Genomic DNA, 17,201 nt, shown 5'->3' on the forward strand with positions numbered 1-17,201 from the left:
GTCACACAGAAAACATTTGCATGGCATACTTGGGTAAACTAGTGATACTTGCCTAGGAGGAAATCTTCCCTGACACTTGTGCAATTCTTGACCCTGGCTGGCAACTCTAGAGCTGAGACCCATTACTTTCCACCCCATAACCCATTTATGGCAGCTGTCAGACACACCAGTTGGGAAGTGTTGGTTTATGGCTATCCAACCCACCTGAGATTTCTGTCACACCACACCCACCTCCTCTGTCGAGCCAACCTCAGTAGTGCAAGAACCCCTACAACTCAGCAGAGCCCTTTATGGTGAGCACCACTCTTCCTTCCTCCCATCTTCCTGAGTTATACCACCAGGCGACAGGCAGTTGGCAAACCCAGTATTGAGATAACATCTCATGGAGCATATCTAAAACCTTCAAATGACATGGTGCACTAAAACAAAGACACAAACTTTATTGAGGCAGATACATTTCCTAGCAAGGGAGGAAAGGGTCTTAAAAGTTCCTGGAGCAATTGGTTCTTGTGTACCTCTTACAGGAAGGTGGAAATTGGGGTGGAGGACTGGGGTGCAGAATTAAGGCACAAGTAGCTCACCAATGAGGAGCAAGGCAGAAGAGAGAGGAGAGAGGCCTTAGAGGAGGAAGAGAAAGAAGAAACAGAAGGATTCCTGAGGAAGGTGAAGGAGGAGGAGGGGGGTGGGGAAGGAGGCCTAGGGGGAGGAGGTGACAGCTTAGGAAGGTGCTGGCCTCAGTTCATGTACAGGGCTGACCAGGCCAGATATCCCTCGGCTGGGTGGGCTCAGCTGGGCCTACTCCAGAGGAAGAAGTTGCAACGAGAAGAGGGGTCAGTGGAAGGCCCCCGGGGCCTGGAACACATGTAGAAGTGGCGGCCCTGGTTGGGTCCTGCCTTCTTCACAGTTCGCATCACACATGGCTCCCCATGGCCCCCACAGAGCGGCATGGGCAAGGGACCCCCCAGCACAGACTTCCAGAATGAGGTCCGTACCTCCTTCTTATCTTTGGCCTCTGCATCCTTGGCCTGCCCCTCTACCCCTTTGCCCATCACCTCGTCTTCTGGGATCTTTGGGGTCACAAGGGCACACAGGTTAGGAAGCTCCAAATTGGGAGAAGCTTGGAGACGGCTGGAGGATGGCTGGAAGTAGTTGATCAGTTTTTTCTGGCCTCTGCTGGAGCCAGCCCGACTTGGCTGAGGCCTGATCGAGCGCACATGGGCTTTGTTTTGGCGCATCTGTCCCTGGGTTTGCTTGCTGAGCTGCAGCACTGACTGCTTGGACACAGGCTCTTGTTTTGGATGGACTAGGAAATGAAGGATCTTGAGCTGGGTGCCTGAAAACTCAGGGAGGAAGCGGGTGCAAAGAGGAGGGCATTGTTTTGCTGGCACAGAAGACACGCTCAAGACTGCACCCACGGGACAATGGTCAGAGCCCATCACCTCAGGCAGCAGGAAGGAGTCCTGGAAGGTGTCTATAACCAGAGTCCTGTCTCCCAGCACATAGTCAATCCGGGAGCCATAGTTCAGACGGCGGGCGCCAGTGATTGTTGACCAGCAGGTAAAGGCCCTCTCCTGCTTCGGATGGAAGCAGCGGTAGGTATCGATAAAAGCCCCAACGTGGGACCCACCCTGGCAATCCAGCTTACTGAGCAGGCCATCCATCCACTTGCGTCCTGGGTCCTCTTCAAAGCATTCCTGGGGAAAGGGAAGGGGGACAAAGAGAGAGGCAGAACTAGATGCCGGAAGGGACTTTGCTTCATTTTACAGACAAGAAAACGTAAGCCAGCAATGGCTGGGATTCCATTTCCATCCTTCCTGATTTGTTATTTGCTTCATCAAAGCAATTCTTAGAATTGCTCACCAAAAGAATGGAAAATAGGAAGCTAAAGGTGGCTGCCTCTAAAAAGTAGGGCTAGGGCTAGGAGTTAGAAGACTGCTGCCTTTTCATTTAAACCCTCTGGCACTATTTGGCTTCTCTTGTGTCAAAGCCCTCCCTGATCATCCCTCACTCCTGTGCTCAGGGGCTCCAGAAATCCATGTCTGATTACTTCCTTTGACTCTGCTCCCCAGTTCATCCATCCATCCAATTCACCCACCCACTCATTCAATCAACAAATGTTCAAACAACACTGAGCAGGAGTAACCTAGGCAGAGGGCGTTACCAATGAAGAGAACAGCCTCTCTTATGGGCCTCTGGAAGGAGGGACAGTATACCCAAACACTTGAGGGGAAGCCAAACTGAGGGCCAGAATACCAGCAGAAGATGACTACTATAGTTCATGCCAGCAGGAGATGATGGTCACTTAGACTAGAGGTGTACCAGAGGAGACAGAGAAAACTGAAATTAAGCGATGATCTGGAGCCCGACAGGTGTGGCTCAGTGGTTGAGCTTTGACCTATGAACCAGGTCATGGTTTGATTCCCAGTCAGGGCACATGCCGGGTTGCGGGCTCAGTCCCCAGTGGGGAGCATGCAAGAGGCAGCCGGTCAATGATTCTTTCTCATTATTGATGTCTCTATCTCTATCACTCTCCCTTCCTTTCTGAAATCAATAAAAATATATTTTTAAAAAAGAGATGATGTGGAGTTAGACTCTATAGTACTCGCTGGCCAATTGAATGTGGGAAGGGTAGAGAAGGGAAGAAGGACAATAGTAACACAATTCCCAGGCTTCTGGGAAGAGCAACCAATGGGATGATAGTGCCATTTTTAAAGATGAGAAGACTAGAAGAGCTGGTCTTGTGGGAAGTGGACATATTCTGCTACTTTGGACAGTGTCATGTGGCCTGGTGCTATTAATTCTCGTTTGCTGGAAGAAAGAAGGTAGGAGGTGCACTTAGATCTAGGACAGTTCTGAACTAAAAAAAAAGAAAAAGGTTCATGAGCAGAAGACAGAGTGTATTAGAAAAATGATTGCCCTAGCTGGTTTGGCTCAGTGGCTCAGTGGATACAGCATCAGCCTGAGGACTGAAGGGTCACAAGTTCGATTCCAGTCAGGGGCACATGCCTGGGTTGTGGGCTTGATCGCCATTAGGGGACATGCAGGAGGCAGCCAATCAATGATTCTCTCTCATCATTGATGTTTCTTTCTATCTTTCTCTCTCCCTTCCTCTCTGAAATCAATGAAGATATAGTTAAAAAAAAAACTAAAAAAGAAAAATGATTGGCCCTTGAATTCTGGCTCCAAAGGGGCCCCATCTCCTGCCACTCACCTCCCTTCCTATGTCACCCCCTAATAAGAATGGGACTTACAGCTCCCTATGCACACCAGGCAAATTCTCAACCTGCAGCCTTTTCTCATGCTAGAATGCTTTGGTGCCCTCATCCCAAACCTCTACTCTACTCATCTTTTAAGATTCAGGACATTTTTCAGATGCCTCCCCGATGCCCAGGCTCGTCCAGGAATCCCGTTTCTGAGCTCCCTAGCTACCTGGACTGCCATCTCTGTCTCAGCCCTGAAGACACCATTCCATAAGTGGCTGGTCATGTGTCCATAGCCCACCACCACGCAGAGAGCTCTGAGGGGCCAAGAGCCAGAACTGGGTGGTAACCTGAGTCCCCATCATGTGAGTCAGGCTAGGTCAAGGGTAGGGTCAGTAATGTCTATTGAATGAATAAACAATCCTCAGTGGTTTGAGAATAGTATTTCAAACTAAGTTCTGCTTTTCCAGGAAGGAAGCTGCTCCTGAGCCAAAAACAAAACAAAACAAAACAAAACAAAAAAACAAAAAACAGCACTGATTGGCTGGCTGAACAGAACCACAGTCAGGAGTGAGTTCAGAGGCATAGAGGGAGCCTTACCAGGTTGACTGCATCCCAGTGGTCAATGGGGCGGTGCGCTGTGTTCAGGTCACCCAGAATGATCACATGGCTGAAAAACACAACAGTGGGATTGTCAACTGGGAAGTCAAGAGAGGGAAGCAGTAGTCCTGGCCCATCTATGTTCTCCTGGGCTCAAGAGCTCAGACAGGCCACCTCCCAAATTGAGGCCAAGGTGAGAACCAACAGCAACTCAGAACAGCCTCCTTCTCCAATCTCATTGTAACCTTGCTGCCCTTTACTCCTGACCAACTCAATTCTGATCTCCAAAGGTGACACTGTTCCATCTGACATGACTGTCTGGCTGATCACCTCAGGGTATTTTCCTGGTCCTTCAAAGCTGAACTGGGGTATCACTTCTTCTAGGAAGCATCCTTTGATTACTCTAACACACCCTCACTTTCCTGTCCCTCTCTGGGATAACACTTATTATTTGCTCCCAGGAATTTTATATTTCTCATCTCATTTCATTCTTAAAGCTATTCTGCGAGACAGAGAGTCATACATTCATTGGACAAAAGAGAAAAGAGAAGCAGGACTACCCTTGGGGCTTGTAGTGAGTAAAAGGAGGAGCCACAAGAGGTATTTGAGTACAAACCCTGTATTTGTGTTCCTTTCCCTGGTCCTTATAACTCTTATAGAGCAGAGCCTATTCAGGCAGGCATGCTGGTGTCTGCCACTAGACTATGAAAAAACTCACAAAGATGAAGATCCCATTTCCCTTCCAATGGAGCCTGACATAGGCTGGGCACACAAGATAAACTCAAGGAAGCCTTGCTGCCCAGGCTTGCAGTACCTGCCAGCTGCCAGGAGGGCTTCTGCTCGGATCTGTAGCAAGCGATAGAAGCGCATCTTAAAGGTCAGCCGCTCAGGCCTCCCAGGGTCAGCGTGGGGGCAGTACACGTTGATTATGGTCAAGATCTTCTCCTTACCATCCCATGTGCTGGGGAGAACAGAACCCCCCCAAGAAAATGAGTCATTTTCAAGCCTCTCCTCCCCACACCTTGTGGCTTTCACTTAATGGGTTATCTGTGGGATGGGCGCAAAGAAAGGGGACAGAAAGACATGAACGAGCTGGCACACACAGGACTTGGGGACTGACTATAGATTTGGCAAGGAGAGGGCCATCTAGGATGACAGCCAGGTAAAGCAGGGGATGGTGCTACCAGTCAAAAAGACAGGACACACAGAATGAGAGCACCTTGGGGCAAGGAGTTCAGCCCACGATAAATTGCTTTTGTTTGTGCCTGTGGAAATACGAGAGCTGAATCTCCTGGCCTTGCCCCCTGTAGAGATGGGGAACTCAAGGCTCAGACGGAACACGATTTACCCAGTGTCACACAGTGAGTAACCCAGCCAGGACTAGAGTCCAGGAAAGGCAAGTTTGGGAAGTTTCCTATGGTGAATGCCTGTTTATAAAGGCTAGCCTCAGAATCACCACCTACAACCAGCAGTGCTCAGTGACAGGGGGAGGTGGGCTATTACCGGATCTTGTGCTGCGTGAGGAGGGCCCGGCCCTCATTATCCAGAGCCCGAAGCTCCTCTTGGCTGAACTCATCCATGTTTCCATAGCAACCCACGTCCCCATTCTGAGGGGCAAGTAGGCCACTCAGGCCTTCTTCAGCAGCCAGTGGGGTGGTGCTGTCCTTACAGAAGGTGGCTACACCTAGAGACAGACAGGGTATTTTGAGCAGGCCTGGCAGCCAACAGCCTGTTGCCCCCACACAAGTCACCTCAAGTCACCCGAGTCATCTCCATCAAGTGTGGTTGTATCAACGCTTCTACCAACTCAAAGGCCTTGATGACTCCCTAGAGCCTGGGGAAACTCTACTCAAACCCAGAAGTCTCAATTTCTTCACGTACAACAGCTAATATTCTAAGTGTTGTACATGAATACATGGTAAGTATTCAACTAGTGTTAGCTACTACCATTATCACATGAACTCATTTGTGTAATCCTTATAATTGCCCTAGGACAGTGGTCAGCAAACTCATTAGTCAACAGAGCCAAATATCAACAGTACAACGATTGAAATCTCTTTTGAGAGCCGAAAACCGACTTCTGCGCATGAGCCACGAAGTTTCAATCGCACTGTACGTGCACGCCCGCATGTGGTATTTTGTGGAAGAGCCACACTCAAGGGGCCAAAGAGCTGAATGTGGCTCGAGAGCCGCAGTTTGCGGACCACTGCCCTAGGAGGTACGTATTATCCCCATTTTCTAGCTGAGGCATAAAGAGATTAAGCAACTTGTCAAAGGGTACAGAGCTAGGAAATGAGCTAGGATTTAAACCCAGGCAGTCTGACTCCAGAGCTCATACAAGTAACCACCACACTACTGTGCTTATGAGGTCCAATAGGATAATTTTACACATAAAATTTGACACATAATTTTATGGGGCTTTAGCTCTATGGACTAAAAGCCTAAGTTTCTCATTACCTTCTCATCAAATATTGGAAAACCCTTTCTTCCTACCTGCTTTCATCACCAATTTCAAGTCCCCAGAAACCCCCATTTACCGGAATAGCCACTACGGTTGCGGCTGAAGCTGAAATAGGAGTTATAGCCCTCAATGATAGCCAGGGGCTCTGTCAGCACATCCCCTGGAAAAAGATGCAAGATTATGTCAGAGATGAAACTAAGACCCAGGGCACATAAAGGCCTGGAATTACAGTTGTAAGGCTAATTCCTTGTATCTATGATTAGAGGAGGAGCTAGAAAGTCAAGGACTAGAGAGGGAGTTGATATCGGAATTAGGAGGGAACTATGAAATGGGAGGTGGAGAATAGGAGGAGGGAGGTGACTAACTGACAGGACGGAGCTGGGGGAGGGAAATGGGGATCTGGGAGAGGGAGCTGGGAATCTGGGCTGGGTGTAGGAGAGGGAATCAGAATTAGAGGATCTGAACTGGAGATGGTAGGAAAAGTAGTTAGGGAGTCTCAGAAGGGAGTGTGTGGGGCAGAGAAGGAATCAGGAGAGGGAGCTGGGGGTGGGAGATGGATGGGAAGGAGAGGGAATTGGGAGGAATAAGCTTGGGATGGGACACGAGGGAGAAATGATGAGAGGCTCTGAGCTGGGGAGCAGAGATGGGAGGAGAGATAAGGGGAACCAGGGATCTAATTAGAAAGTATAAGGAGGAAATTAGGGAGTCCGATTTGGGGGCAAAAATGGGGTGGGAATGAAAGGATCTGAGCTGGGGGCAGGGAGGAGGAATTGGGGAGTCTGACTTGGAAGTGGGAGATGGACAGTGTGTGGGTGGGGAGAAAATTATGGGGCCTGAGCCGGGGTGGGAGAATGAATGGGAATTAGAGGATCTGAGCGAGGATGGAGGTTGCAAGGGGGAGGGAATTAAAGGTCTGCTGGGGACAGGAGAGATGAACTGGGAATTAGGAGATCTAGCTGAATTGAGAAATAGGGGTTTCAAGGGGAGGGGACCGGGGTTCTGAGAGGGTCTAAGAAGGGGAGGATTCTAAAGACAGAAATGGAAGAGTGAAATGAGATGGAGCGGCGGGCAAGTTAGCAGAAAGGGGAAAGTATGGTAGGGGTCTTGGATTCTTGAACGCTCACTGGTAACTTTAGTCTCCTGAAGACAGAGGATGTCAGCATCCAGCTTGTCCAAAATGCGCGCCATGGCCATGGTGGTACAGTTGTTGGGCTCCTCCGCTTGCAGAGGGCTCCGGATCCCATTAATGTTCCAGCTCACCACGCGCAGCATTGTGACACCAAATACCTTAAGCCTCCCAGCCCGCGCCCTACCCGGGGACCCGAGAGCGGCGGGCTCCCCCAAGTCGCCCTGGCGCGGCCTTCGGGCCTTCCGGCTTTCCGAGTGCACTTGCGCAGGCGCGCTCTGACGTACCACGCAACGGTGGAACGCACGTGGGCGGGGCTTCAAGCCCCTCCGTTCCCATTGGCTACAGGAGAGGAAGCTGCAGGGGGCGGTGCGGACGTCTAGGAGGAATGAATGGCGGGAAAAAGGCCTCCGGTAGCGCTTCTGCTTCTCCCGCAGCACTTTATTATTTTTTGTCTTTATTGTTAAAAGTATTACATATGTCCCCTTTCCCCCGCATTGTCCCGCAGCACTTTAGCCCACGCATCCTAGTGTGACTGCGTTTCTGCTCTGCCCAAAAGCCCTTTTGATGCTTCTGATGACTTACAAATGCAGCGGAACTGTACAGCCACCGAAGCCCCTCCCCCAATGTGACAGCCCGCCTTGCCGGAAAGCAGACTGCTGTAGCGCCGGCGCCCTAGGAGGAGCAGCTGACGTAACTGTGCTGCGAGGGAGGAAGGATGCATGAAGGGAACTTTGCCGCTGCAGGAGAGAGCATTAAGAAGCAATACGACTTAGGAGAGGGCTCTGGCTTTATTGGGTGGGGAGAGTGGGAGGGAGGAGGCTGTCTCAAGCCTGCCCTGTAGCCATTATTTGTCTTGAGCCTTATAACATCCTAAGGACGCTGGACACATACATTCTCTTGGCTCCATTTCTCAGATGAGTAAAATTGAGGCCCAGAGAATTTAAGTGAGCTACCAAGCTCCCATGGCTCTTACATATGCATTATCTCATTTCATTCTCAGGACAATCCTTTAAGGGCCATTGAGACTAAGTAGGAGAGATTGAGTGAATTCACTCCATTCTCAGAGAAGTGATAGAGTCAGGATTCAAACCCTATCTTAATCAGCTCAAGGAATATTTTTTTAAGTAACTTTTTCCTAACCACCCACTTCCCCAGTTAGATCTTTTCCTCTAGGCCAGTGGTTCTCAACCTTCCTAATGCCGCGACCCTTTAATACAGTTCCTCATGTTGTGGTGACCCCAACCATAAAATTATTTTCGTTGCTACTTCATAACTGTAATTTTGCTACTGTTATGAATCGTAATGTAAATATCTGTGTTTTCCGATGGTCTTAGGCTCTACAGCAGTGGTTCTCAACCTGTGGGTCGCGACATTAGAAAGGTTGAGAATCACTGCTCTAGGCCCTCATGGCACCCTATGGTCCATTCTGTCACAGCACTTATCATTGCACAGCTACCATTGATTTCTATTTCTGTCTCTAGACTGCCAGCAACTTGAGAGCAATGAACATGTCTGATTCGTCTTGTTAGTCCCATCCCCTAATATAGGGGATAACGTATATTAGAGGAGTTAGTAGATATTTGTTAAATGAATAACAAAGGACAATAGCAATAGCACCAACAGGTTAGTAACTTGATTTTTTAAGTTAATTCATTTTATTATTAATTATTATTATTTATTTTAATCCTCACCTGAGGATATTTTTTCCATTGATTTTTAGAGAGAGGGAAAGACAGAGAGAAATATCGATGTGAGAGAAACACATTGATTGGTTGCCTCCTGCATGCGCCTTGACCAGGGTCCAGGCCGGGGAGGAGCCTGTACCAAGGTACATGCCCTTGACTGGAATAGAACCTGGGACCCTTCGGTCCGCAGGCTGATGCTCTACCCACTGGGCCAAACCGGCTAGGGCGTGACTTGTTTTTGAGAACACAAAATAGAAATAATAGACATATACAATGTACAGGGAAAAGTATAACTTAGGTTCCTCACCCAGAATTGCAGCATAATTATTCCCTCCCCCCCCCCCGAATTTGATAGCCTTAGATTAACCATCCTCAATGTCTGCAGACTCAAAGAGCTGCTTTTCCTACTGGGGGACTTAAAGGTTACCTTCCAGTTGTTGCCATCAGAAAACAGCTCTGCAATTAAAATTAAATATGTGCTATTTTAAACTTTTTCATGCTTTGGTGGTTATTGGTTCAGGGTTGAATCTCAGGAGTGGGATAATGAGGACAAAGGAAATGAACCTTTTTATTGCTCTTGCTTTATATTGCCAAATTACTCTCCAGTAAGGGATCATGCCTACTTACACTGAAGAACAATCTGAAATTTAGCCCCAAGGAAATGCATACAGATCTTGCCTGTCTCAGTTGCTGGTTTTAATTTTCCCATTCTGCAGTGGCTTGTTAATATTAGTTCTGACCTTTGGGGCAAGGTGAACACATGGTTAGCTTGAAGAGAAAAGGCTCTGGGTGGCTCAGGAACTTCTTTGGCAACTACAACAGCTGATATTTCAACAGAGCACACACACACCCCTCTTACCAAGGGTACTTCCCGAGCCTTCCCAGGGAACCAACGGAAGGCTCCAGGCTCCCTCTTTGACGCCACCCACTGGACCTGTTTGGGGCGTCTAAATAGAAGAGAACTGCGTGTCGGATAATTACCAATGGAAGAAAAAACCTCTAAGAGAACAGGTAGGTGAAACAGAGGAAAAAAGAGTTACACAAATCCAAATCCGTTCTTTAGGCTGTCTGGAAAGTTTTTTTTTTTTTTATTTGCATAGGTGGCCACTTGAAATGTGCATTAAAGGGTGTGGGAGAGTTGGGGAAAAGATGATATCTATATCTATCTATCTATCTATCTATCTATCTATCTATCTATCTATCTATCTATCTATCATCCTTCTGATCTGTCTTTGTGGGACACTGGCCCAAAAAGCCTCTCTGACTTGGTCTACTTCAGTTTTGAATAAACTGGGAGATAGAGATTATGTCTTTTCTTCCCCCATTGTATGAGGTAGGGATGGTTTGCTCTGGCACTTGCAACAAGACTTTTAACTTCTCTGGGCTTCAATAGCCTCCTCAACTAAAATGGAGAGTGAAGTTCCCTTAGAGGACTGTCTCTAGGTGAAGAGGAGTGGAAGGACAGGAACCAGAGCTCTTTAGAGATATTTCAGGACTTCCATACTCTCTGTGACATTAGTGATCCTGCTTTTTCTGCAGTCTTGGCAGGCAGTACAACTCACAACCCTCTCTCTGCTCTTCTCCTTGTGTGACTGTGGTCTGTGAAAAGCTACTCCTAGAACTAGGATGCAGTGAGCCTTGGACCCAACACATGGGGCTGAAAATAGTGGGGGATGGTGGGCCAAGGCTGTAGCTAAGAAAGAAGAAGATCCTAGGCTGCTGCCGCAGAAGACCTGATACTTATATATAGGCACCTGACCTGTAAGCATGTGGCCAATCTCCCCTCTGCACCCTAACCTCCCACAAATGCATTCACACCCACACGCTTCAAGAATTACCAATAGGGAAACCCCACTGGTGATTTTGTTACCCATCCGTCCTATCTTGATACTGCTTTTAATGGAATTCTCTAACATAACTCATACTCTGGGAGGATGATCAGGATCAGTGGGCCTCAGGAAGTCACACTGTATGCTTTTCTTCCCCAGAATTAACCCCATTTTAGAATTTGTGGCTCAGCTTTTGGTCTTGAGTGAGTCTCTGATATTGAGTGAACACTTCTTTAACCAATTAATTCGACCTGTTCACGGAGGACTTCCTTCTTTTATGTATTCTGTTCTGCCCCATTCAAGGTGGAGAAAATTACTAGATGCCACTTTCTATCTTCAGACCAAGTTAGTTCCTCCACCCAGGACCCTGCATAGCTCTCTGTATAACATTTACCTTGTTTGAATGGGTATTATTTGCCCACATATTCATCTCATCTAGGGCAGAGATGTAGATTGTACAAACACTCATTGAGCAATTGTCTCCTCTGTGCCAAGGCCTTAGCTGGACACTGGAAACACAGATTACAGATAGCTGAGATCCCGTTCCCATTCTCAAGAATCTCAGTCTAGTAAGGAAGCAGACCAGTAAAAACACAGGTGGACATTTGCTCAGATAGACGGAAGCATAGTTAATATGATAACCAAAGACAAAATCTGCCCTCAGGGTACAGGGAAGGCTTCCCAAGGAGGCAAACATTGAACAGGGCCTTGAAGAGTGAGTTGTATTTTGTTGAGTATGGAAGGGAAGAGAAGGCATTCCAGGCTAAGCAAAGACTGAGGCAAAATAAAAAAAAAGTACATGGTGTGTTTTGGGGCCCAGTGAGTCAGCCAGTGCAGTTTAAGCATGGGGGTGCCTAAAGAGATGCATGACTAGAGAGGTGGGTTAGGCCTGGATTGACAAGATCCAGGCTGAGGCCTTGCCATGAAGCTTGTTTAATTCTCCTGCTTCTGGGACCAGAATTGATAACAGGGGTAAAAATAAATTAATAGCTAATTCCAGGCCTTTTTAAGCTGGGTTTTCAAGATTGGACCCTAGGTTTACCATTTCAGTCCTTGCCAAAAGCCCGCTAGTCTCCTATATCAGATTTCCTACTGCTAAAATTATCTTTCTGCCTCTTGGCAGGATCATGAGGACAACATTATAAACAGATGAGAGCTCATGTTACTGGCTCAATTACCTTGAACAAGCCCTTTCCCCTCCCACACCTCAGTTTCCCTGTGAGGCTAGTGAGAGTGTTTGTAAGGAGCAACTACGATAAGGAATATGTTGCTGCTTTGTGGGCCATGGAAAACATACATGTAAAAAGTTATTAAGATTATTAGCTTTAGCAGAGTGATATTTATTAAGAGACTTTTTAGGATTAAGAGAGTTACATATCTTTCAAAGTCTAGTTATGAGACTCTAAAGATTCTAAGCTAATGTGGAAGGACACATTCTTAAATCAAGCTAGATTGATCAATTAACCAATGAAAAGCCCTGGAGTGGGAGAAATATGGTACCCAGTGTTCTACTCCTGACTTAATTGCTGCAGAACCTTAGGAAAATACTTCCTTCTCTAGGCCTCCAGTTTCTTACCTGAGCGGGTTGGATGAAACAATTGCTAGGGGGCTTCACAAAACCAAAAATAAAAGTGAATTCATCTTTCTAGTTGGTTGGCAGGAGCCCTTTATTTATTATAAATGTTAATCCTTTGTCTTAACGTTGTAAATTTCCTTTATCGAGTGAGTGATTCCTGTTTGCTCATTACATTTGTCAAAGACATGAGTGATCATTTACTTCACAAAATGAATCACACAGTGTTAGGTGATATATATTGAGCATTTCCCGGGTTGCTCTACATGTATTAACATGTTGAACCTTCAACAACCATAAGGGGGTAGGTACTCTTAGCAGATGAAAAAACTGAAGCATTAAGTTGTCTTCTGCCCTGGATCTCATGACAAGGGGCAGAGGTGGGAGTCCACTCAGGTAGTATGGCTCCAAGAGCCTGTTGCTCTTCACCACTGTGATCCACTGCTTCAGTAGATCCATTTACATGGGCAGGCTCTGAAATGCATTGAAAATTTATGATTTATAAGCAGCAACTGGAGGGGATCTAACCCTTGTGTAGAGTAGGACACTGAGAATGTACTTCAGGGAATTTCTTAAAAGGCAAAGTGGAGCTAAGAGCATTGGAGGGCAGGGGTTGGAGATTTCTATTCCCAAGAGATTGCCCCTGTATAGCCCAGCTGAGTGGAAGAAAGTTGAGCTTCCTTGTAGCCAATCACAAGAGGTTCATCAGGGGGTGGGAAGGTTGCAAAATAATGAAGTAAGAGCGCACTTGGACACCTTCCAGGTAAGCTGTGCCTTTAGATGAATTCTACACATAAAGCCTCAATACAGCCAGGGGAAATGGAGGGTAAAGTGGAGACATCTGGGTGGGATGTCCTACTTTGAGTTCATTGCTCCTTATTGCCCACACTCAGCCTGCTACAGCCTCCATCCTAAACCTCCATTCCTATGGGTTGGCATGAGGAACTTTTGCCAGGTTTTGAATCAGATCACATTGCCTTTTTCCCTAGGGCACCCGATGGCTGCTGGCAGCCAAGTGGGCAGTGCTTGCCATCTCTCCCCCAGCAATGGCTGCATTCATTCCTCTTCCCAGAGGTGTCAAGTTTACTCCTATTTATTTAGCCTTGGCTGGAGAGAGCATAAAGATGATTAGTTAGTGCCCATCTCTCCAAGACTGCCCCAGGCCGCGTATTTTAGGAGGAGAGGCTCTGCCATAGGAAAGTCAGCAGAATTGAGGGGAACACAAGTGTTGCAATGCCATTTTGTAGGAGAGGGTGGGGTAGTAAGGCAGTGAACCTTCCACTTCCAGTTTGGGCCTTTGATTGCTAGATCAAAACATTGCATTCGTCAGTAGGGACTGTGTGTGTTCATATTTGGGAACCTTGCATTTCTGATGTGGATCTCTGTTTCCGGGTTGAACCTTGACATTCTACTTGGGCCTGTATTTTATTTCAAAGCTGTGAAAGCTGTTGAGACCTGCCTGCATCACCTTTGCCTCCCCACCTTGCACAGGATGTAAGCGCATGATCTTTGGTCTTTTATTTGCATACTCTACTAGTCCTGTCTTCATTGGAGGGAAGTGACTGGCCAGACCTGGGCTGTCTTGCTGGCCACCCTCCTTTGCTGGAAGGAACTTATCTCCTATGTACACAGCTCTTGGAGTTCAAAGGCCTCTACTGACCTCTGCCCAACCTCTCCCTCTCTGCACCCAAGTCCCCACTGCTACATACAGGACCAAAGACAGGCAAGGACTAGGAAAAAGGAGAGGAGGCTGGAGACAGGCTGCCAGAGGGCTCAGCTCACTTCCCTGTTCCAACGCTGTCCACCTACTGCTGTGGCCACAGCAACAGAAGAGACAGTTAGCAGGACAGGAAGTGAGGCCCGGTACCTTGTGGACAGTGGTGTCATTAGCTGTGACATCTAAGATGTCTCGAGAGATGGAAGAGCTCACCCAAACAAGGTTACAGAAGATCTGGATTCCACACAGCAGCGACAGCAGTGGGCTGCAACGGAGGAGGGGCTGTAAGTGGGGTTTGCTTCCGTGGACTTCAAGGTGGTGGTGGTAAAGTGGGTATAGAAGAAGAGCAAAGGACATGCCTCCCCTATACACCCCTACCCCAACCTGGAAGTTGGAATTGATGAATAGCTGGATAAAGTAGCTATAACATAACAAGGGGCTAATGTCAGAAAAGGTAGAGAAAGAATGAAAGAACGACAAAAAGAGATAAAGACAGACAGAATGAGGGTTGGGTCAAAACCACTTAATCAGAGGGATTTTTGACTAGGAACTTTTTTTTCTCATCTCAAGCTTACTTGGAATGCTTCTTGTTTGAAATTTGACATTTCTAGTTTGGAACCGTTCAGTGTTTAGCCGAGAGTGTCTCATTTTGGTGACCTCAGTGAAATGTCTGATTATTGGTCCTGTCTGATAGTGCATGGGTGAAATAAGGTTATGGCTCCTAGAATAGTTTCTTAGGGGACAGGTGCAGGGTACACAACAGTACCATATCATTGGTCAGTTTTGTTCCTCCTCTTTCTCAAGCCTCTTCTAATAAATCTATACCTGACTGGGTTGGGAAAGGCTGGGTGTCCTGTCTCCTACGTTGCCTTCTTGGCACATATGGACACTTTCGCTGCTCTCATCAGAGAAAGAAGACAGTCTTCTCAGGGAAAGCCTGTTGTGTTGTTATATTGTTCACTTTGAAAATTTAAGGAAGCAGAGGGGCAAGGGAGAAGCAAATGAAACCTGTAAAACTATTTTTAAAAAGCTGGAGTATACCATTTCCCATAGATAATAGAGGACAGTTGTGGACCAAGGTGCTTCCAGCTCAAGGATTATGGCCTGAGGAGCCATAAGGTGGGCAGAGATAAGACAGCTGTGGACTGTGGGACTGAGACAACTCAAGGACCAGCTGACCAAGCTTCCATTATGCTAATGCTGCAGGAGGTCCAGGGTCAGGGCCTGGTGGGAGGAAGGGTAGTTGCTTAGAGGATCCAGGAAGATGTAGGATGTTAAATAACATCTGTAAGATGTAGGATATAGATGGAGGAAGAAGAGCAGAAGGGGGGGAAACCCAGCCTCATGTTCTCCTCTGTCTTCCTTTTCACCAGCAGTTTTACTCACTCATTGGGAGATCTAGGAATTGCATTTCACCCTCACCTACCTGGACAGTCTTAAACCTTTCTAAGGGACTGTTGGGTTTAGGTGGCATGCAGGCAAGCCACTCTCTGCATACTGGGTTCTCCAGAATTAAGACCCTTATATTACTGGGAACTTCTTTTTTAGGTTGGAGAAATAATACATACCAATCACCTAATATAGTCTCTGTCACATAAAGGGTACAAAATAAATATGTGCTCTCTTTGGTTCTGAGCTTCTCTCTCCTCAGCTGTAAACAGGATTAATACCTATCCCCCATATTGTTGGATGATTCAGTGATTCAGAGGTTCTGGATTTAGACTGCCTAGGTTTCAGTCCCAACTCCTGCCTCCGTGACCTTGGACAAATCTGTTTGTGCTTTCATTTCCTCATCTGTCAAAAGAAGTTAGTAGTAGTGTTGTTATGAAGATTAGAGAGCCAAAGCATATAAAATGCTTAGAAGAGAGTCTAGCTTATATTAAGCACTCAAGAAATGTTATTATTATTTAAACAAGAAGATGGGTGTGTGGTCCTTTCCCCACCATATCCCCAGCATCAAGACAAGGGCATACTATATAATAAAAGGCTGATATGCAAATTGTCCCTTCAGGAGTTCGACCGGGAGTTCAATCGCTTGCTATGACATGCGCTGACCACCAGGGGGTGGAGCGGAACATGGCGGGTGATCAGCAGAGGTGGCAGGGTGCTGAGGGAGCGAGGGAAGGAGGAGGCTGGGAACCTGATTGGCCCTGATTGCCGGCCAGGCCTAGGGACCCTACTTGTGCATGAATTTCATGCACTGGGTCTCTAGTGGTACATAAAGGTGCTCAGTAAATGGTCACTCTATTACTTCCACTCTACCACTCACCCTAGCCAAGCATGGAGTTCTCTGTGTGCAAGACTACGTGACTGATTGAATTATGTAAGATCACAGGTGCAATAAGCTTAGATAGCGTTTGCCACATCCTGCCTGGGCAATGTCTGCTTCACTTTTTTTGCTGGGGAAGTCAGGTTATTTACCCCAGAAATATCTGAGTCATCTTTTGCTTGGAGCATCCTCTCTAGAAGACCTGCCTGGCCTCAAAGGGGGTGGTGGCTGGGAGGCGGGGGGGGGGCACACAATCACTTAATGAGGTTGTTCTGAGGATTAAATGCATTAACATGTATAAAGTGCTTGAACTGCTGTCTATATTCATCTGTAACTTGTTTTTCTCATTCATTGTTATGTTTTGCTGGCCACCTATTGTTGCATGCAATTACAGCTTGTTTATTTTTGCTGTGTAATGTTACATTTTGTGAATGTCCCAGTTTATTCATCTTAATGTTCAGGAGCATTTAGGTAGTTTCTAGTTTTTGGTTATAAAATCTAATTGAATAAAATGAAAATGTCCCATAAATTCTAGAATCAGCTTTTCAAGTTACACCAAGTTACATGCACACACACACACACACACACACACAGAAAATGTTTGGGATGTTTATTGGTATTGCATTCAATCTGTAGATCAATTTAAGGAGAGTTAACATCTTTGCAATGTTGTCTTCTGTAAACATGTCTCTCCATCTATTTAGACTATTTTCTTTTTTACATATATTTTATTGATTT

General features: G+C 46.7%; 2 protein-coding genes across 4 annotated transcripts in view; one reads left to right on the top strand and one right to left on the bottom strand.

The window, feature by feature from the left end:
* Positions 1 to 408: 408 nt before the first annotated feature.
* APEX2 (apurinic/apyrimidinic endodeoxyribonuclease 2) lies at positions 409 to 7,694 on the bottom strand. The gene is made up of 6 exons (XM_080651953.1): positions 7,386 to 7,694; positions 6,338 to 6,421; positions 5,304 to 5,484; positions 4,615 to 4,761; positions 3,801 to 3,870; positions 409 to 1,694 (listed from the first exon to the last, which is right to left on the bottom strand). Exons 1-6 carry the CDS (start codon positions 7,531 to 7,533, stop codon positions 786 to 788), a joined length of 1,539 nt encoding a protein of 512 aa, XP_080508079.1. The 5' UTR covers positions 7,534 to 7,694; the 3' UTR covers positions 409 to 785.
* A 2,014-nt stretch (positions 7,695 to 9,708) lies between these two features.
* PFKFB1 (6-phosphofructo-2-kinase/fructose-2,6-biphosphatase 1) overlaps positions 9,709 to 17,201 on the top strand; it is a 46,476-nt gene continuing 38,983 nt past the window's right edge. Inside the window, exon 1 of one of the 3 annotated variants that reach the window (XM_080651955.1) lies at positions 9,709 to 10,086. In XM_080651955.1, the coding sequence (XP_080508081.1) occupies positions 10,059 to 10,086 (28 nt within the window). In that variant the 5' untranslated portion in view covers positions 9,709 to 10,058. Of the gene's footprint in view, positions 10,087 to 14,024; positions 14,479 to 17,201 lie in introns of those variants that run through there. The other 2 variants (XM_080651956.1, XM_080651954.1) reach the window with 2 other exon arrangements.

The sequence above is a fragment of the Plecotus auritus genome, assembly GCF_963455305.1.
Source record: "Plecotus auritus genome assembly, chromosome: X".
NCBI classification, from domain to species: domain Eukaryota; kingdom Metazoa; phylum Chordata; class Mammalia; order Chiroptera; family Vespertilionidae; genus Plecotus; species Plecotus auritus.